Genomic DNA, 23195 nt, shown 5'->3' on the forward strand with positions numbered 1-23195 from the left:
TACATAAACATTGGCCATTTTTCACATAAAAAGAAACTTTCTTTTATACAAATTAAATGTGATAATATAATAAACATATTTACAGATAAATTCCCCATAGTGAAGAAATATGTACAGTTTTACATGTGAATAGTTTATACAGTAAGATTAGTGAAGTTACTCGTTTGCTTTCAGTCGTGTTGTAACAAAAGTAAACGTTACTAAATGAATTAGTAACATTTTATTTTGTCTGAATGAGTGGGCCTAGTTCAGACACATTTAGTTTATCGCTAGATTGTGTGTAAAATAATGCAACAATAAAGTCAGTAAAATTGTTTGTGATTATAGAAGTGATATCTTTAGTGGCGAAGCATGGGTGTGCGGAGGGGCCGATCCAACCCCTGACGGAATTCGCCGCGGCTGTAGTTAAGTGTATATTCACAGCGGATATCATGATATTCTAATGTAACCCAAAGACGAGGCGAATTGATTTACAATAAGGCTTCAGAATTATTTAGGGGTGATTTTATATGAAAGCAAGTTGATGTTAAAAATAAAAGCCATTCCTGATTAAACACCACACTGACCCCCACATTAATTAAATACTAAGACTGGAATTTATTAACTTAAAAAAATGTAGTGGTTGTTTTTTCTCAGATTATTTTCACTAGCACTTAATCAAAAGATATTGTCCACATTTAGACAACCCAATGGCATTTGTCTCATTCGGATGCTCACCAGAAGAACAAACCATAGAGCTGTACATGCTGATGTTAACTTCAGTACCACATAAAACTAATGAATGTCAGTTTGAGATATTAAAGCTCCATTCTTCTATATTCCTTTTAGCCCGAATGGTTTATAGTTCGGATCTCGGTTCGGACTTAAGATTGTTTGACGTCCTGAGTCTACCCAGCTCTGATGGGTACCTGACCTACTTTGGGGAGATTAAACGCAGCTGGGCATAGTGCTGAACACACCATCCCTTCATATGTCAAGGTCGATAAACGTCCGAACACTATTTCATCTGACCAATGGATTGCTGGGTCTAAAGAGGAATCTACTCCAGCTATTATTTTTGTGTTTTTGTTGATATTGCTACCCCGGTTTATACATAACACTAATCATTTCAGAAAAACGTGAAAAAGACCCAATTGTAATTTCTCTAGCTACAACCACAAAAGTACTATCAAGTTAGTTCTTTTTACTAGCTAAAGACATTAGATTACTTTATTATATTTTAGTAATTTTACACGGCGAGATTGTAAAAAATAAACATTTCAAATCTCATAGTAGATGAGCTTGTATCAACAAATCAAAATAACCAGCTAATCAGGATCATAAAAAATAAGACCTTGGAGAATAATCTCCAACTCTAGACATAAATATCACATCAAATGTCCCCTTAGACGCATCAATCCTTTCACCCTACACCCATACATATAAAATCTCTCCCTACATCCATACCACCATTTTTTTCACTGCCTCTCACGCTGAAGAATAAAACCACGCGCCGTCATCACATCTCTGTCGTCACTTCCATTTGAATTGTGGGTAACCTGTCGAGGTGAATGGCGGGGAGGGCGCTCATGCAAGGCACGGTATGCATGCGCTGGAGGCGGCGTTTCTCGCGGGCTACCATGGTGGTGGACATCTTGCGGCTGTAGTTCTTGTAGATAACGCTGTCCTGGGCTCGCTTCACGATCTTGATGCTCTCGAGGTTCTGGGGGGAAGAGAAGAGGGTGGTTTTTTTTAATGAGAGCAGGACACGTACACCCCACCCCGTCAATTAACATGAGTAGAGCATGACCATAACACCCCACCCCACTCGCTTAACGATCTTGATGCTCTCGAGGTTCTGGGGGGAAGAGAAGAGGGTGGTTTTTTTTTAAAATGAGAGCAGGACACTTACACCCCCCCCCCCTCCCACCCATTAACTCTCAATTGAGTATGACATTAACCCCGCCGCAACCCGTCAATTACCACTGATGAGAACATGACACTAACACTCCCTCCCCCGTCAATTGCCACTGATATAGAATATGACAGTACTCTCCACCCCCGGTCAATTACCGCTCATTAAAGCATGACACTCTCCCCTATTAATTATCAAGTATCATACCCGGTCATTTGCCCCCCCCCCCCCCCCTCAAATCAATTTATCTCAATCAGTTATCCCTTTGTGCTTTACCCCGCTCAAATTAACTGCAGTAGGACATTACCCATCGGTCGATTGCCTCGGGTATTCGGCGATATATACGGATAGGGATAGGTTCAGGATAAGCCGAGATTTGGGATAGTATAAGATTTAGTAATGGAGAATAGTTTGTGGAGTATAATTGATTCGCGGGTAATGTTAACACGAGGTCATAAGGTGATAAGACCTAATATTGTAGCCTTAAAATGGCTGACTAAATATATTAGCCTGACAGGGGTGACCTTATGTGTTAGTGACATAGAGGTGACTCCATACGGCCTTTGAGGTAACTCTAGTCTAACCACATACTCTAGTCTGACCTAGAGTGACCACATACGGAAGTGTGACATTGAGGTGACTCTAGTCTGACCTAAAGTGACCACATATGGAAGTGTGACATTGAGGTGACTCCAGTCTGACTTAGAAGTAACTCCGCATTATAGTCTGACCATAATACGATTCTACGTCCCCACAATACGATACTGTGTCCATACAATACGATACTGTGTCCCCCTCAATACGATACTGTGTCCCTACAATACGACACTGTGTCCCTACAATACGATATTGTCCCCACAATACGATATTGTCCCCACAATACGATATTGTCCCCACAATACGATATTGTGTCCCCACAATACGACACTGTGTCCCTACAATACGATATTGTCCCCACAATACGATATTGTCCCCACAATACGATATTGTCCCCACAATACGATATTGTGTCCCCACAATACGACACTGTGTCCCCACAATACGATACTGTGTCCCCACAATACGATACTGTGTCCCCACAATACGATACTGTGTCCCCACAATACGATACTGTGTCCCCACAATACGATACTGTGTCAATACAATACGATACTGTGTCCCCACAATACGATACTGTGTCAATACAATACGATACTGTGTCCCCACAATACGATACTGTGTCCCCACAATACGATACTGTGTCCCCACAATGCGATACTGTGTCCCCACAATACGATACTGTGTCCCCACAATACGATACTGTGTCCCCACAATACGATACTGTGTCCAAACAATACGATACTGCGTCGGCAGAAGATCCCGTAATGTTTTAAGACCAAAATCCAACCCCTCTAGTGTTTTGATGTAAAGATGATCAAATTGTAATTCCAATAACACGAACAGACTAAAAACTATCCCACCAATCGAAAAAATAGAAATACGACCTATCAGGTCATTTTACCGATAGATACGAGAAATAACCGCAAAATGTACTCTAACAGAAAGATGGCCAAATAGTACAACCGGACTGTATGTGTAAAGAAAGTGAACAGACGCGCTTTTAAATTTCACTTAGGCCGGGTGAAGTAGAGTACAACTGCTTTTGTTTATTAAAAGACTGCTAATGCGTTGTCATAATTCCCCCTTTACTTGAACTACAAGGTCAACTAATTGCTGTGCGGAGCTGTAATTGACCTCATATAATCTGCTTTAATTAGCTCAAACTCTACCACCGAACCACGCCTTTCATTAACGCAAATGTTAATATTAATAAATTATGGAAATTATTTCGTAGCACGAGCTTGTTAGTGTCTAATTACAACTTTGGCGGTAATTTGCAATTTATAAAATAGGCAACTGTAAAACCTAGTGACTATTCTGTTCAGTATTTCGACCTTAATTAACTATTTGATTAACTAGCCAATTATTTTATAGGACTTTATTTAAAATACGGGTAATCCATTCATATTAGAAATAGGGCATGGGTTTTTAAAAATATTGACAAACTGATCCAATACCTTTGGATTGTGTTTGTATCTTGGCTCCATTGGCTGCATGATACGGATACTATCCCACTTCTTGAGAAACGCCATGACAGCGAAAAGCCAGAAGATGACAATGATTAATACGATAACAAACTCTTCGACCTGGATAACTTGCCGCACTGGAACTTTTGCTTGGTCGTCTGCAAAAAAAAAAAACAAAAAAAAATATCAGATAAAAATGAATTAAAAAAGGAACGGGATTTTTAACAAAAGAAAAAACATGATTGATAATCTAAGCAAATATTAATGTTATGCTTGTGTAATCCTTCATTGTCGTGGATTGATTATAGGAAAAGCTATTTGTTATGTCAGGTGTAATCTTATAAGTAGAGTTAAGCTGGCGAGATTATCATAGGGTTAGCGAGTCTACATGTATTAGCGTATTGATTTTGTTTCAGCGTGATAAAGGGCGTAATTGTTTTTTGTACGACACTTTCAGGTTCTCGCGTCTACGTGCTATTTCATTTTGTGGTTCTCAAGTTTTATGGATTTTAGGTGTTGTTGTTCTTTGATCATGTGTGAGTGTTTGTATGTTTGAGGGAAGTAGGGGTAGGAGTAGGGGGGGGGGGAGTCCAATTTTTAGAGCTCAGGTTTCATAATTTGAATTTTTTTTTTATGTTTCTCACATCTTAGGGTTTCTCAAGTTTGGGCGTATTCAAGTACTTTAGCTATGAAGTTAGAGGGTTCTAACATTTTCAAGTTTCGAAGTTTTCACGTAATTAAGGCTATCGAAAATTACGATTCTTGTCGATTTTTAAACCATGATATACTCATGTTTATTTTGCTTAAATTTCGGGTTACGCAAACGTTAAAAATTCTTCTTTACTCAAACTTTGGGTTGCAATATTTATACTTTGTGCTATCTCATTGTTAAAATTGTAAAGGATGTCAAAAAAAATATTCCTAAAGTTTCTAGATGAGCGAGAGCTGCCAGGATTTGAGCAACAATTGTACTTTACATCCTTTAACCCCCACCCCCTCCCAATAAATTAGGTTAAGATAAGACGAACTAAAGTTTTTTCCTGCTCACACAATGCACATCGTAGTGCACAATCAGATGCACTTTACGAGAGATCAAAAGCCCGGTGGAAAAACGCTTGTCTAGAGGCTGGCAACATGGGTGAGAGGAATGTTTGATTCTCCATGCTGTTTCAGTCTGCCGGGGTAATGTGCTGTATTTTAGTCGTTAATTTTGACGAAATATCAAATTCATACTTATCTTTCTACTGTATCAAATGTTCTGAACTATTCACATCTCTTTAGGTGTAATTAACACATACAACAATTACATTTGAGGAACGCTGCGATACATTTTTATTTTGACAAACATTTCCATACAAATCAGTTTTCGTTTATAATTAAATTGGATTGCCTCGCCTAAAATATCTGGCCAATCATACATTTAATTAAACAACTGTCAATAAAGTACACGTGTATCTATAGTATTACAGGTGCAGTCTATGCTAAGTTATGATATGATTACATAGATAAAATAACATACTAGCAATTAACCCGGTCTTGAACGGTGCGCCGCTAATTTAATACATTTCTGTAACGATGGTTCGTAATTTAGAAGTTCGATTTTATGTCAGATTTTCCCGTGATTGATTTCACTGATTGTATCGTCGTTCACTAATTATTGGTGCTCTTAATAGCACTAGACTCATTTGACATAGTCGATAATTAGCGATCAATACAAATTAGATAAAATGGGGAACATTCCTAACCTGTGTCATCAGTACCCTAGGTACGTCAATTATAGTGCTTCAGGGAAATAACATGGAGATAATTTTGTAAAGAATTATTGGAGCTGTACATTGAGGTCATACAGCTGTACCGAGAGGTCCTGCAGGTGTACAAAGAGGTCCTACAGGTTTACACAGAGGTCCAACGGGTGTAACCAGAGGTCCTACAGCTGTACCAAAAGGTCCTACAGCTGTACCGAGAGGTCCTGCATGTGTACCCAGAGGTCCTACTGGTGTACCTAGAGGTTATACAGGTTTACACAGAGGTCCTACAGGTGTACCCAGAGGTCCTACAGGTGTACCTAGAGGTTATACAGGTGTACACAGAGGTCCAACGGGTGTACCCAGAGGTCCTACAGGTGTACCCAGTGGTCCTACATATGTATCCAGAGGTCCTACATATGTATCCAGAGGTCCTAAAGGTGTACCCAGAGGTCCTACAGGTGTACACATATATGCTACAGGTGTACCAAGAGGTTGTACAGGTGTACTCAGAGGTCCTACATGTGTACCCAAAGGTCCTACAAGTGTACCCAGAGGTCCTACAGGTGTACCCAAAGGTCCTACAAGTGTACCCAGAGGTCCTACAGGTGTACCCAGAGGTCCTACAGGTGTACACAGAGGTCCTACAGGTCTACCCAGAGGTATTACATGTGTTCACAGAGGTCCTACAGCTGGACTCAGAGGTCCCACATGTGTACCCAGAGGTCCTACAGTTGTACACATAGACATCTGTGCATTTTGAACTCTTACAGTCGTGCACAACGTCCGTCCTTTACTAAATGCGTTACATTTCTTTATTTTATTTTAGAAAACATTATCCAGATTCTGTGTCATAGTATATTTTTATGCCACGATAACATTAATTCAAATAAACCTTTTAAATTTTTTTCTCTTATACTTATTTGTATTCCCACCCCAAGCCTACGAAATATATTATTTCTCTAACTTTTCTTGTAGAACATGCTATGTTGGTTTCTTGTCAAGATTCCGCATGGCTCCTTCAATCACCCCAACGATTACTCAATAAATCAACATGAAATATTACCATATTCAATCTCCCAACCTTCATAATTATTTCGCATCTTATTTGATGGAGAGCAAAAGCATTTGGATTTTTTCCCACATAAACTAGACAACAAGAAGTATGACGAACGTAGATACATTGGTTTTTGAGATTGATTTTTTTCCCCTCCCGATCCTATATCATAAAACACAGACGTATGGATTAGAGAGTGGGGTGGGGAAGTGGGATCGAGAGAGGGCGAGAGAGGGCTAGCGGCTAGAGAAAGGTGAGAGAGATGGGGGGGGGGGGGGGGAATGGCAGTGTTTCTTTCAGACTTTTTTCTCAGGGAGGGGGGTGGGGGGACTTGTTATTATAGTGGAGGGGGGGGGGGGGGATTAAATTTTCCAGGGGGGGGGGGCGGACACTGGTAGAAGTAAATATTTCTATATACATTCCATTTCGTTCGGGGGTGCATGGGTGTCGGTAGACTTTCTTCGAAGAGATGCCTGAAAGAAACTCTTTGGAGAGGGAGCGGTGGGAAGGGCTCAAATGACTTCTACGTCGCTATAATAACTTCACTTAGAATTAAAATTGAAAAAAAAAAATATACAACTAAATTGAAAAAAAATTAAATTATACAACTAAAAGCAAGAGGCGTCTTTGTCGGATGGTAGAGCGCACGGATTCTGACAAGTCTGGGTTCATATCTCAGGTGTTAGTCCATTAGAATTTGTTAATTCCACCTTGGCTTGTGAGATACCTGTCTCACGTGATAAAAGTCAGCTAGATTTTGTGCAGATCTTAATATCAAATTACATGCACGAGGTCACATAAACTGCTGAACTCTACTTCACCATGCATTTAGATCTAATAAATTATTACTATATTTAAAAACGTGAAGCCTCTCATCTTTACCAAAATAATTAATTATCCAACCAATTCATCAAGTATGGAGAGACAACCTCTGTTAGGAATCCCGCGGGTTGCTATGTGTGACATCGTATAGTTTTTGTAGGGCAGGTTAACTTGTAATTAGTCATTAACGATGAGGATACGTCTTATTCGAGTAATCAGCTATGTCGGTGATAATTAGATGACTTCCTTATTTTAATTATCTAATGGTTTATGAGATCTACTTAATTATATACGAAGTTCTGGGTTTGTTCTTTTAAAAATAGACTTCAAAGTTTTATTTTTTAATGCCACATTTTAAATAAAAAAAGTAAATTATTTTCAAATAGTGTTATTTAATTAAATAAAATGCAATTTTAAGAGTGTTGTTAGGTGACAGACGTAGAGATTACTATGGTTTGTCCGTCACACAAGAACGGTTTTTGTAAATTTGAGACGTAAAGGGAGATAACATAGATAATTGATAAAATGTCAAGGGCAGATAATCGAGTAGGTTTTGAAATTTCTTGTGATGAAGTTTAATATGATGATGTCTAGTGCAAGAGTGTTATTTCAGTTTTTTTTGCCAATGTAATTAACATAAGATTTACAATAATCTTTACTTTTTTGATTTTCTACAATGTAAAAAAGAAAGAAAATAACTCCAAGGGGTTAATTTTTACATGGGAAATTTATTGGAAACCAGAGTTTCCTACGGTTTGAAAACGTATTTCTAATACACGACAATATATTCTTGGATTCTTGCTAATGATTGACGGCAAACTATAATTTAAATCTAAATGCTATTTTATGTGTATGTGGCGAAAAAAAAAAAGAGAGAAAAAAAAAACTATGCTATTTTATTTTCTCCATCTAATTACCTTATATACAATTGATGTTCATGTCTTTGATGCTGTATAATAACATCAAATAATTTATTATTACTATTTTAAATGTTTAAAACAAATGAATTAAAAAAAAGGAAAAAGAAACTGTTTGAGGACTGCTATAGATATATATGTTTGAAAGGGAAGAATGTTTGATTTGATGTGTCTCATTGTAAAAAACATAACTTTTTCGGTTGCTTAAAATTTGTATCATTTTAATTCTCTGTAAATCCCAAATTTATTTCAGCTCTACTTAAAAAGCCCAAACCCCCCTCAGCCCACTACGCAGATGGAAAAAAAAATCCATTTAATCATCATTTAATTACACATTTGCATTTTCAGGTTTTTTTTTGCTTTCTTTTTTTTATATTTAGACGTTTTGTGTTATATCTATGTATAAGTAAACCATCTTAAATGAATGAAAGTAGGCTACAAGTAAGAAAAAAGTATTACTATTGTAAATCTGTATCAGTCCTCACAAGCCGATGATGAAAACTGTAATACTAAAGCGAACATGCAAAGCAAACGGACGCTGTAAATTACATGTCTGAGGCGGAAAAAACAACCAAAATAAAATAAACCCAGTAAGTATTCTGCACCTTAAGCGAATCAAACCGTCTATCCCCAACAACAAATCATTTTTTTTGTCATTATATATATATATATATATATATATATATATATATATATATATATATATATATATATATATATATATGGTTCGTGTAACGAGCATAAACCTCCATCTACCCCGTCATTAAAAAGGACGTCCAACGCTCTGGTCTTTCATTTAACGCAAGAGATGGAGGGAAATACCAACAATAAATCATTGATAATTAAATTTCTCCGTCTGCTCGCTACTGGGCTAGAGTGATCGCTAACTCGGGCTTGAAGAAAGAGAGAGAGAGAGAGAAAAAAAAGGGTAACGAAAACAATAAAGATTTAAAATGGGGTGATTTGGTTGTGTTGTATAGGCTGAAAGACGTATGGACTTATTATATACTTTGTTAGTATCCTCAACGTCATCTAATTGTTTCAGTATGCTACAGTCAATAACATCTATCTCGAAAAACAGATAATACCAATGTTCGTTTCATTCCACGACTTAGGAATTCCGCCTCTAGTTCGTGGACATCCCCCACTCATATAACGAAGCTCACACTGACTGAGGTTTGAGATTACACTTTCTTTATTCATTGATAGTTACCCTTTGGACATAACGGTCATTATCGAACATGATTTAAAACTCACATTTTTATTTGATCTAAAAATGAAAAGAGGTACTGTAACCGGGTCTTTAAGCCAAGATGTCTTTATTTTCCGTGACTTAAGTCCGCAATCGTGATCTCTAGAATCAGCCCAGTTAACAATTTTGAAACGACCTTAATTTCTCCCCGACTCGGAAATGCTACGGTAAGCCTCTACAACACGACGCCTAATAAAGTATAAAACGTCTAGCGAAATCCTCTAAAAACAGATACCCTGCAGTTTGTGTAAAATTGTTTATTTTCACGTGCTACACGAGCTATTAGCGTGCAGGAGCAGGCAATATGACTGGCATTTTATTTAGTAAACATTGGCCGATTGTGGAGAGCAGGGGCGATAAAGGCAGGCAGTCAAAGTTTGTTTGTGGTTAGCTAGACACTCCACCTACACGATGGAAGAACGTAGGCACCCACATTTGTTTTTAAATTTTGAAATTGTTTAGACTGGATTTATTTAGAAAGAAAAATCCTTTTTTTTTAAAAAAAAAAACTGCTTAGCGTGGATACATTTAGAATGCTAACTCTTGTTTTTTTTTTTTTTAGAAATGATATGGAATAGATTTCAATTTATTAAAATTAATTAAAAATTGGTTTATAGTTTTAAGTTTTTGAATAGGTTATTTTTAACAAATATCGTCAAAACATTGGTAATTGTTCTTGATTTATTTAAAAATGTTATTACGCTCAATATACAAAGTAAGATTTATTTTCTGGATACAGCACAGTGGAATATCTGTTACAATCTTAACACAGAGGTTAGGTTTAGGAGCCCGAATTTGTGTACAAACACATCGTTTGCTTCTGTTTCAGGAAATACAACGGATCGGCAAATTTAGAAAAAAATATGATTTCTTTTCTTTATGTAACACAAATAACATTTGTTAAATTGTTGACAAAAAAGCACTAATTAAAAATTAAAAAAAAAATGACAACGTAATGTTTTTATTTTTAATAAATTATTTCTTGTAAGGCCAATTGATCTGCTAGGGATGCAGAGGGCGTGTTGTTACATTTGTGTGTGAGCTCTTTATCGGAGCTATTTTTCTATTGCCTACAATAGAATGCACCGATGAATGAACTATTTATTGGAGCTATTTTTCTATTGCCTACAATAGAATGCACTGATGGAAGTGTGTTAAGTAGAAGTGTTTTAAACCAATTTAGTCCTAAAATAATGCATCAAGCATTCAATCCTTAGCACAGAAGATACGTCTTACAAAAGTAGCATCGTCCTTGACACTCAGCCAAATGGGGGTCAACGGTTGGTCATGTGACAAGCATGAATCACGTGACGGTAGTCTAGGTTTCTAAATCAGCATCTAATGAGGCATTCACATTGAGAGCTAGGACAGAGAGTGGGTGGGGGGATTGGGGGTAGGGCAACTGATATGCATACAGATCAGGGCCTATTGATTTTCTCCGTCCAGAAACAAATGCTGGCCTTTGTACTATTGGGGTCACATAGGAAGCAGACATGTAACCTGATTTCTAAAGAATTGTTTAGCATGATAACATTGAATTAGTATCAGGAAGTTTGATTTAGTTGGCTTACATCAGCACGTTGGATAAAATCATAAATAAATCGTTTCGAAATCTTCATCAATAAAATGTGTAATTATGTTAGAAGCATAACAGGTGGAGTAGGTTGGATTTTCATTTCATTTGGTAGGTTGTAAGCACACATCGGCACGATGGGTCAGTGGCCAGGAATTGAATCATGTGAGGGTTTCAAATATTTTTCCGTGTGTATATATATATATTCCCCAACATGGCGCTGAAGTGGAACCCACCCGGAAAGAGAAATAGAGGAAGACCACTGGGAACATGGAGGAGGGAGATGGAAGAAGAAGTACAGGCTACTGGCAAGACCTGGCATGAACTAAAGTGGCTCGCCCAGGACAGGGTGGAATGGCGGAGATTTGTTGCTGCCCTATACTCCACAGGGAGTGATGAGGATTAAACTAAAAAAAAAAAATATATATATATATATATATATATATATATATAGGTAGGAATGTGAGTCCATGGGAGGGGTTATAACCCACCCATCCCCTTGCCCATGCCACTGCGTTGGGTAAATTCATGACTAAATCGTTTCAAAATCCCAATCAATAAAATTCTTACTTAGGTGAGCACTAAAACGATGGAGTTTGTTGGAATTTTAAATAGTAGTTTTGGTAAGGGTTAGGGAATGGCATGACGGAGTTCGACGGAGTTTGAAGGGAAGACTTAGGTTGTATTTTGGGGTAAAATCTGTGTCATGGGATTTTAGAATTTTTTACTAAGGTTGTGTTTGGAATTTGTTGTTATGAAAATTTTTTATAACCATGTAAGGGATAGAGTTTTAGTTAGCATGTGTGTTCTTCGTTAAACATGTCTTATGCTGAACTGATGACCAACAGGGATGCATTGTATGTGGAGATGGCAAAATATTTCTTAAATGCATTGACCAGAGCTTGACTAACCTAGTGACCAGCACCTTATTGATCCTACCCACTAATATTCTAAGTCTCAAGCTATCAGTACCATTTAGAATCCACAATGCAGTTAAAAAATCTATAGTCATTTACCCCCTGAATCCATAAATTACAACCGCTATGATTCAATTGAAAAGTACTACTATTACTCGATTGCCCAGTAATCACTGACTCAATTGACAAGTCATACTTCGACTTCATTGCTCACTAATTCACTGACTCAACTATACATTACCTCGTTAAAACCACTAACTAATGCCTAACTGACTGAACTGCCCTTCACACCTCGCTGACTACAAGCAAATTGTTCAGCCAGGCAAATAATCTCAACTCTAGGCACTTGAAAACAAGCATCCAATATTTTGTCAACCAACAAACCATATGCTAATCTGTCGTTTATTTTTTTAAACTTGTTTCATGAAATTTTCAAAGTCTTGGATTCATTACAAAATAATTCCAAGTAAAAGTTTCGTTACAGTGCCTCACTGCTTACTATCATTAATATATATATATATATATATATATATATATATATATATATATATATATATATATATATATATATATATATACATATACAAATAATGTAGAACGCGTAGATGTAGGAAATAGCCATTGGTAAAGCAGAACCTATAAGTAACAACAAATCGATAGCCCGACCAATTAGAAACGAGCTGACAGGTCACGTGTGACGGTCAGTGGGTCAGAGATAGTGTTAAATTGGATATAGTGCTAGAAGCCATTAAGTTGAGTAGGGAGCGTGGATTAGTTATGTTATAGTTGAGGATTAAAATCGTTGTTCAAATAGATAGTCGGTCAGCAAGATAGTTGGGATAGTTTAGGATAGTTGATGACACTAGCAGTGATTCTACCAGACTTTTTTCTACGGGGGAGGGGGGTGGCACTTGATATTTTCGGGGGAGCGGTCAACATTTTTCGGGGTGGCGGACAGTATTAAAAACATATGTTTTCTATATAAATTCCATTTCGTTCGGGGGGGGGGGCGGTACATTTTCTTCGTGGGGGGGGGGGGGGGGGGGGGCTAAATACCCACCCCCTAAGAGATGCCAGGAAGAAACTCTGGGCTTTAGGATAAGAAGTAATTGGTTTGTGAATGTATATATAAGATTCAGTGGCGTAGCGAGGGAGGGCGGGGATGGGGACCTCACCGGGTGACACCACTTAGGGGGGTGACACCCACGCAAAAAATAGCAAAATATATAGAGAAAAATGATAATTCCACTTAATTGATTAATTCGAGTGTTAAATAGTCTTTTAAGAGGTGGAGGGTGCAAATCGAAAATTGAAAGTTTGTCCCCGAGAAGGGGGTCCCTACGCCTCTGGGGGGTGACACCATTAAGTGCCGCACCGGGTGATACCCGACCTCGCTACGCCACTGAGAAAATAAAATATTATTTGAACTTTAAATTGCCAGGTGTTGTTATTTTCACAAGGTAAACTTCCCACTTTACCCCGCCCCAACCCCAACCCTCATCCCCACCCCTTCCATATAGAAATAAAATATAATTCTATGTTTGATAACTTCTTATTGCCCAACATACTACGGCATCAGTTTTTCGAGTGCACAGTTGCCATTTTGTCAAACAGAAAAAAAATATTGAGCTATAATTGAAATGTAAAAAGCCCCTCCCCCAGAGTTTCTTCCAGGCGTCTCTTCGGGAAGGGGGGGGGGGGCGAAAATTCCAAGTGCCCCCCGGAGATAAAAGTCTGGAAGAAACACTGCCCTACCCCCACCCCCATGTTCGCCTCTGCCCTACAAGCCTTCTAATAGCGTATAACTATATCGACCAGGTCCAAATACACAAACCACAAACAGGAAACCAATAACAAAGACATCAATATCAGCTAATGACCAGGATTCTAGCACCAAGGCTGTATAAATCATTCTGATTGGTTGGAATTATATGTACTTTGAACAATGAAGATCTCCGCTGAATAACCGCCTGTTTGATCACAAAACAAAGATTTTCACCCAATTTATGAATACCCGAACATGAAAACGGGGAAACCCGGTTCTCAAACTGTGGTAGTGATATTATAACAAGAGAGTATAGCATAGAGGTGAGCGTCTGAAGCTACAACCAGTTTATAATCTGATAAAAGATAGACCGCAACACAATTTTGTATTTTGAGATTATTTTTTAAGAATAATTCATACGTTTTTTAAAACGTTACTATAAGAAAAATAAACCGGTAGTGATCTCCCCTAAACTTTCTCGAATATTCTTATATAAAACAACAGGGGATGGTAACTGGGGATATAGTTATGATTTTTAATCCATTTTAAATACTTAAACTTTTAAAAATAGAATAGAATCTCATAAAAAAAACATTGCGCACCAAGCAAACGCCGAATAAAAACGCGTATAATAGTGCGCAATATTATTAGTACTTTAAAAATTTACATTAGTTTTTTGAGAAATCGGAAGTAGCGTAAATTACTACTTCCAGTCAACGGAAATTACTCAAAATTTAACAGAAGGTAGAGAATTAGATTTTTTACTTACATGTGAAATTTCATTTATCTATCTGAAATAGTACTCAAGTTATAGGCTTTTGAAAAATTCAAAGTAGGAAAAGTACCACTTCCGGTTATCGGAAATCGCTCAAAAGTTGATACGGATCTACGATTTTGATAAAATACTTATATATGAAATTTCATCAACCTAGCTGTAACGGTACTCAAGTTATCGTGTTTACACACGGACAGACACACACACAGACAGACACACACACACACAGACATACGGACAAGATTGCAAAATTATGTTTTTCCGTATCAGTGAGGTGTAAAACGTCGAGATTTGTAAAAATCTCGATTTTTTTTTTTTGCACGATTACAATACTTTCTCTATACTACGTATATACGAGAAAGTAAAAATGACATGAACTCTTGTGTTCTTAGTAACACTATAATCATCAAAAGTATTATGTTATTGAGTACATTAAATAATAAACAAAGTTTTTTGTTTTCTAAAAGGATAAATGTGGATATAAAACTAATACTAGATCAATAATTAGCTTTACTAAAAGCTGCTTTAGAAAGTCTGGTGTTATTGCTATCAGTGCCGGCGCCAGGTTAGTTAGCGCCCTAGGCAAAACTTATTAAAAGCGCCCCACCCCTCCCCGCAATTTTTTTCGTGCCCCCGAATTATCAGAGGCGTAGCAACCCTTCCCGGCGCCTGGGGACAAACTTTCGATTTGCACCCCCCTCAAACTTTCAATTTGTTTTTCCAACCCGCCTAGTTCGCCTTATAGGTAGCGCCGGTCCTGATTGCTATGACTCAACAATCAAGTATATTTACCACTCCATTAACAATCAAAGCTCGATACAATAATTTGATGCTCTTCATCAGAACCATTAGTGCATCATATTGTTGTGCGACTCCCGAAATTCATTTTCAAAAATTAAGCAACAACAACAACAAAAACAACAACAACTACAAAAACAACAACAACAACCGCAATAACTACAACAACAACAAAATAAATAAATAAAAATAAAATACAATTTCTGATGAACATTGTTCCCCTATATATTCAAGAGTTAGCTGTACTAATGAGGGTACATTCATTTTCATTGATTAAACGCAGTGTTACTTCAGGCATCACTACGGGGGTGGAGGCGTGTCCACACTACGGGGGTGGAGGCGTGTCCACTGCTCACCCCAACACCAGACGAACAGAAAATAAAATTTATATGCTAGTTATCTCCGACCAAATATGCTGTGCTTATTTTTAAAACGAATGTGAAATGGTGACCATTTCATTAATTTAATTTTTTTCCCCGCCTCAGACATGTTATTTACAGTGTCAGTTTGCCTTGCATGTTCGCTATAGTATTACAGTTTTCATCATCTCAATGTGATGACTGATACAGATTTACAATAGTAATACTTCTTTCTTACATGTAGCCTACTTTCATTCATTTAAGATGGTTTACTTATACATAGATCTAATACAAAATGTCTGATTACAATTTTAATTAAAAAATTTAAAACCTGAAAATGCAAATGTGTAATTAAGTCATGATTCAAGGGATTTTTTTTTTCATTTTCTTGGTGGGATGAGGGGTTTGGGCTTTTAAGTAGATCTGGAATACATTTTTTTTTTAAATCTAATGTTTTTATTTGTTAGAAAAAACTATTAGAACTAACAAAATCCAAATAAAGCTTTCCATTATACATCATTCCAGTTTGTTCTGACACTGTTCTATTGTGTTCTACAGCAACAACAAAAAATATTTAATATTTAATGATTGAAAATATTTGTGAACTTTACAGTGAGCATTTTGTCACTCTGTTCCAAGCTTAGAAATCTAAATATATAGCCTGCCAAGTAAAAATCTCAAATAATTTTATTTCACTATCTGCAGTTTGAAACATTATTTTAAAATTTTTCAAAAATGGCCCTTCAAAAAAAAAAAAAAAGACCCACTTTAAATATAATAAAAATTATGTGAATTACAATAATTGAATAGTTTGTTTTTAAATTTTAATCTAATAAATTTTCCAATCATTTATAAATGGATATAAGTATTAAAGCCTGACTTATGCTTTCACAACAACTACAAATTTAATAGAGTATTTTCACCACGAGCATTAATAACTAAAATATTTAATGTAATAGTTAATATAACCATATTTACTTTTATAAAGGGTGAAAAACTCCAATTAGAACTAGAAAAAAATGTATTAACAGCTGAGTAAAATTTTTAAATATAAAATAATTTAAGTAATGAAGTAGGCTACTAATTTAATTTTTTAAGGTAACATTCTCAATTAAACCTGGCAAATTCTCATTTTTTTAAATGTAATGTATTTTGCCTCGACCAGATCATTAAGATAATCTTTTGTATTTTTCTTGTCATCCATAATAATTTTCCCACCACATGATTTGATAATGACCATCAGCCAATCAACCGATTGATAAAGGGTTAATCCACCTTCATGGAATAAAAAGTCTTTTGTCTCTAGTAGGCCTACTTGTTTATCAAACATCCGATTTTTTTTTTCCGAATTCTCTCCATCTGGAAAGTGAACTTCAACTTCGATAAATTCCAAATTGGCCTCAAAAGATGACTGATCGGAATTATCAAGTATGAGGGGGTTAAAGTTCTGCATTAAAGATCCAAGATTTTTGGGATCTGAACTTTCATGTAAGTGTGAAATAGTAAAATTTAGCGGTGCTGAATCATATTTCTCAGATAGTGAATGGGATACCTGTTTCTCCATTTTTAAAAACTGATCTACAAGTTCTGCTATTTGGTGTCCAAGTTCCTGATCATGGGTTACACATTCTAGGATACAGGTATCATTTTCAGTATTTTGAGTTTTAATACTCAACCCATGCAAGATTTTAATTTTCTCTCTCTTTTCTTCATCGTCATAAAAAACATCAATCCTGGTATCCTCTGCTTCAGTGGTATCAAAAATCAAATGTGCAGCTGTTTGTATAGATATAATCCACCCTTTTTTAAAAGTCTAAGTTTTACATTCACGGCAGTGACACTGGAGTGTATCAGGATCCATCCTTACTTTTTGTATTTGACCAGTCCCAGTCCGTGATGCTTTTTTGTTTCTCATTTGAGATAAAAAATAACCATCACGTCTGTTTCCAGTCACCAAATTCAATGACAACCTGACTGTCAGTTGTGCTAACAATATAATGAAATCATAATTTTCTGAAGTCCTGAATTGCTCTGGTAAGTTTTTCACTTTGAAATCATTTATGGGTATAAATTTCGTATGTCCGGGATTTTTGAGCAATGTATTTTTTTAAGTTCTTTCCTTTTTTTTGTAGATCTTCCATTTCTGGATTTTCTTATTTTTTATAGCCTTATAGTGATTCCTTTTATACTAACTAAATAATACAACTTATCAATCTCAAATAATACAGATCTATACATTACTATATAGATCTAGATCTAATTACTTAAATGTTTAACCAAACTTTTATTTTAAATCTTTTTTTTAGCTTCTAAGACTAGGCCCTATCTATCTTTTTCTTTCTGGAATACATTAGGGTAAAAAAAAAAAAATAAAAAAAAAAAAAATAAATAAAAAAAAAAAAAAAATAAAAAAAAAAAAAAAAAAAAAAAAAAAAAAATTAGGGTAATATTCAAAATTGGCAAAAATCAACAAATCGGTGGGACTGGATATAATTACATTTTTTGCAGACTAGTTACATATTTCAGCTTAGTTTAGACATTGTTAACCTTATTTGAATGATGATACTAAAAAAAAATTAAAGTATTAATAATATGAATAAATTACATCAATATTTTAATACATGTTTTTGGTACACTGAAATGCTATTAAAATAATCAATTTAATTTTTACAAAGTAAATTAATATTTTTTAAGCGTATACTGGATACATAGATAAAAGTTGTTTCCCTTAGAAGCTTTATTAATTGGAACGCAAGTAAAATTGTTCACAAACAACAAACAATGTTCCACAAACTGAGCTTATGCATTTTTCAGAACATCGCATTGTTTTTAAACGTATTAATATCGACATACATAATATTTTAATGTATAATATATATATATATATATATATATATATATATATATATATATATATATATATATATATATATATATATATATATATATGTATGTATGTGTGTGTGTGTGTGTTTGTGTGTGTTAAAGTTAAAAAGTGCTTAAGAGTATCTAGTAGTTAAGACTACTAAACGTTTACTAAATTAGCAGACGTATCAATTCCCAGTACGGTAATCCCGGGAAAGAATGTGTATGGAATATCACAATTAAAACGTTAAAAAAATTTAACAAATTGATGCGACTTTTACTTTTTTGAAGTTATTTTTGTTTCTTTAGCCGACTTAAAAAAATATTACTAACCTTACTTATTAAAAGGAAAGTTAACAAATAAAATATAAATTGATGTATTTGAAAAAAAATAATTAAGGAAGTAAATGTCACTATATTTAAAAAAGCATGCAGAAAATGTTGATTCATTTGTTTATAACTTCTTCAAGGATCACGTGTTAAAATGAAAGTATGTTTACAGGAAACAACATTATAGTGGCGAGAAGGGTCGGGGTATCGTAAAACAACGTCATGTTTACAGGAAACAACAACATAGTTGAGAGAAGGGTCGGGGTATCGTAAAACAACGTCATGTTTACAGGAAACAACAACATAGTGGAGAGAAGGATTAGGGTATCGTAAAACAACGTCATGTTTACAGGAAACAACAACATAGTCGCGATAAGGGTCAGGGTATAGTAAAACAACGTCAACCAAAATGAGGCCGTTGAAAACATTACAAAATCGATACTGTATTGAAAACCTGCACCCCCCTCCCCCCCGCTTCAAGGTCGAGATAAAACGCCACACAGCAGAAATAATCTGCGCGTTCAGGCAAACTTAGGAAAGTGCGCATCGAAACATTACAAAACTGAATCATTTTTCTTTTAAAATTACATCACATGAAAGTTAATTGAAGTGTTAAATTTTAATGGATAAAATAAAAAACAAGTTTTTAATTTCAGCATGATACAAATTAATCTTCAATTTTTGTTTATACAATTAAAAAAAAAACAATTTCCATTACATTTGAAACAAGTGCGTGTTAATTTAATTATCAAAGTTTTCAAAGATTATAGAGATTATATAACAGCTTTGAATTAGTGGAGTCTGCCACTTTATTAAGAGTTTAGCATCTTTACTCAAAGTATTTATTCATGTGCTTTTATTCCTGTGCCTTATAATATTTGACTTTTTTTTCTTTTTAAAAGTTAGTTTGTTGCAATTGGCTAATACGCAATTTGCGAACGCACTTATTATGTACATAATGATGTTTTTAATAATGCGATGAATTAAAAAAATATAAAAGTCCAATTCACTTTACGCAGAAAAGCGAAAAATATTCTATATATTATTATATTTTATATAAGCTATCTTTGATTTGTATAATTATAAATATGTGTACCGTTTGATGCGTCTATTACGTTTTCTTTTTTTTTTCTTTTCATAAAAACAAAACTAAAACCTGATTACTTATTGCACAGATTAATTCTCATCCATCGTCCAAATTATCTTCATCATTCCATCCAGATGAAGATGAAGAATGCAAAGGAAAACAAATAAAACCAATGCAGTAAAGCGATTCTGTAACAGACATTTTTGCAATCATTCTGCAAAATTTTGTTTATTAATTCTAGGAAAACATAATCTATTTTGGGATCAAAATGTGTGAGCATTATTTTTGTGAAGGTCATTTATTTTCGGTCGAACAACCCCACCCAAATAAAAAAAAAATAAAAAAAAAATAGATTAGCCATTTAAAAGTGTGAACCTTATACTCACAGCAGATGTAACTGATATGATGTATCAGATTTCAGCGTAATGGGGGAAATATGTCAAGTGTTATGAAATGCTCATTTATATGAAATTTTTTTAAACTGCTTCTTCACGATAATGAAACACAAATAACACAAGTGGTAAACAGTTATGAATGCATTCTTTTTTTATATAGATTTGATACAATATTTTTTTTTGGAAATAAGCATAGTTATGTTAGGTCAAGTTATGTTTAAGTAAGAAGTTCAGTTAATATAGGCCAGGGTTTCTTTCGGAATTATTTTCCAAGGGGTATGTATGGTGTGGGCGATATCTTAAAGATAACATACTCTCTAGTTTATTATATTATGTTGCACCTGTGGCGTCGCTAGGTCGGATGTCACCCAGTGCGGCACCCCCTCCCCAAAGAAATAAACTATATAATCATATATATATATATATATATATATATATATATATATATATATATATATATATATATATATATATATATATATATATATATATATATATATATATATATATATATATATATATATATATATATATATATATATATATATGTGTGTGTGTGTGTGTGTATATGTCGGCCTAAATAGGCATATAATTTAAATGCACGTGCATGTGGTATGTGTATAAGCTTTAATCACTGCATAGTAACAATGTTAATCAACAGTTTGCAAATAATATAGTTGGATGCAGCATTGTTTTCTCTATAGTTAACACGTTGACGTCATGATGTCATCCCCCATCTTTTGTAAAATTGTCAATTTGTACTTAAAAAGACTATTTAACTTTAATTAATCATTAATGAAGCTAGCAAAAAGCATTTTTCTTTTGTACATGGTGTCAACCGGTGCGGTCCGCACCTCCCGCCCCGCCCTCGCTACACCTCTGTGTTGCACGCTGTTGTTCTCAAGTTGTAATGCTAGTCTTAAAAGTTGTTTGATGTTTTCAAACATTAAACAAGCAACAATAAAACGGAACTAATTCGTAGCTAGTACAAGGTAGCTAAGTAAGAAGGCAGTGGAATCATAGTGTCATACTCGTTATGTGAATGTAAAGTTCCCCTTTAAACCTATAAACATATAGTGCAGATGAAGTAGAACCCGTTCAATTCTCTTTGACATCTGCACCTGAAGGAATGGTGTGGTCAGCACTATATCCAGTCGCCTTAACTTTCCCCAACGTGATTCAGGTACGCTTCAGAACTGGGTGAACTAAGGGACGTATTATAGTCCCGAGTCCGAACCAAGATCAGAACCTTCGGACTAGTAGCCGAACGCTCTACCATTTGACCACGCCACCCAACACTTATGTTATGTAAGAAGATATAAAAAGCGCCCTATAAAGACGGTAAAATCAAAAGCTAACCCGGTTCAACTAGGAATGTTGCGAAACCGTCGCAAAAATGTGCAACGAGCAAATTACAAACTAATTAACATGATTAATGATTAGCTCCATGCACACATACTTTACCATTACTCAATGTATTCTTCTCCCTAATTTTCTTTCACCTAAAATCAAAACTAATTACCCATCCCATTACACCAACACAAAACAAAACTCAGTAGGAAAACAAAAAAAAATCCAATTACCGAGAAACAACGCTTCGTAGATTGTGTTCCGAGTAGCTCCTTAAATGTCTGAATGGAGACTAAAAATACGAGGGAATATGAGAGGATTGAGATGGGGGGAAGCCAAGGAAATGAGATGAGATGTGTCTGTGTGGGTTTAATGATTATTTGTTAGTTCTCATGTTTCCGGTGAGTAGACTGAAAAGTTGGGAGAAAGGGCTTTATCACTAAGATTATCTGGTGGCGATGGTTTCGGTATAAGATTCTACGAGTGGGTTAATGTGAACGTATGAGTGGGTGTGTGGATGGTGGATGTGTATGCTTGTGTATAAGTAAGTGTGTGTGTGTGTAGTTTAGGGCTGAGGTTATGGTGCTGGATATAGAGATGAACAGGAATACATATACATATATTCTAAAGAGGATGGGGGATAATTGACATACGTTGGGGGGGGGGGAGAGGAAGCAAATGACAGTGGGTTAATTGATGGGAGTAATTGATCCAGGAAGTAATAATTGGGGAGGAAAGAATGGCATGTTATTGGTCTTATATATATATATATATATATATATATATATATATATATATATATTTTTTTTTTTTTTGTCAGTAGATTACGATACAGTAAATAGGGGACCATTACACACAGACACTTATCGTATTTTTATTCCTAGGTTAAAGTTTTTATCTACCATGAATAAGTCTGTAATTAAGAGGAACTTACAAGAACAAGAGATAACATGCGTCTTATAGCAGCAGGCATTATTTAACAACATAAGACAAGCTTTGATTAGAAAATGTTTCAACTTGTCAGAAAACATTTTTTATAAAGATAAAAAAAAATTAAAATTTTGAGCCACGATATCTATAAAACAGAGAAAATGACTTTAGAAGACTTTTCTTTATTCGTGCATTCAGCAATATCTTTAGTTCTCCACTTTTGTCTTCCGAACAACATCCTCACTATCACCACCAAATTCTGATTGATAAATAATCTTGATACTGATCTAGCACCTAT

The 23195-nt window shown here is 35.3% G+C and overlaps 1 protein-coding gene across 2 annotated transcripts in view; it reads right to left on the reverse strand.

Moving 5' to 3' along the window:
• Positions 1-1204: 1204 nt before the first annotated feature.
• Positions 1205-23195, reverse strand: part of LOC131930251 (uncharacterized) — a 63517-nt gene continuing 41526 nt past the window's right edge. For both annotated transcript variants that reach the window (XM_059286661.1, XM_059286662.1), the window contains exons 3-4: positions 3952-4118; positions 1205-1702 (exon numbers count right to left, since the gene is read on the reverse strand). In XM_059286661.1, coding sequence (XP_059142644.1) covers positions 1499-1702; positions 3952-4118 — 371 coding nt within the window. In that variant the 3' untranslated portion in view covers positions 1205-1498. The remainder of the gene's footprint in view (positions 1703-3951; positions 4119-23195) is intronic.

Source organism: Physella acuta, unplaced genomic scaffold, assembly GCF_028476545.2.
Source record: "Physella acuta isolate Inbredline_101_S28 unplaced genomic scaffold, ASM2847654v3 ptg001746l, whole genome shotgun sequence".
Lineage (NCBI taxonomy): Eukaryota > Metazoa > Mollusca > Gastropoda > Physidae > Physella > Physella acuta.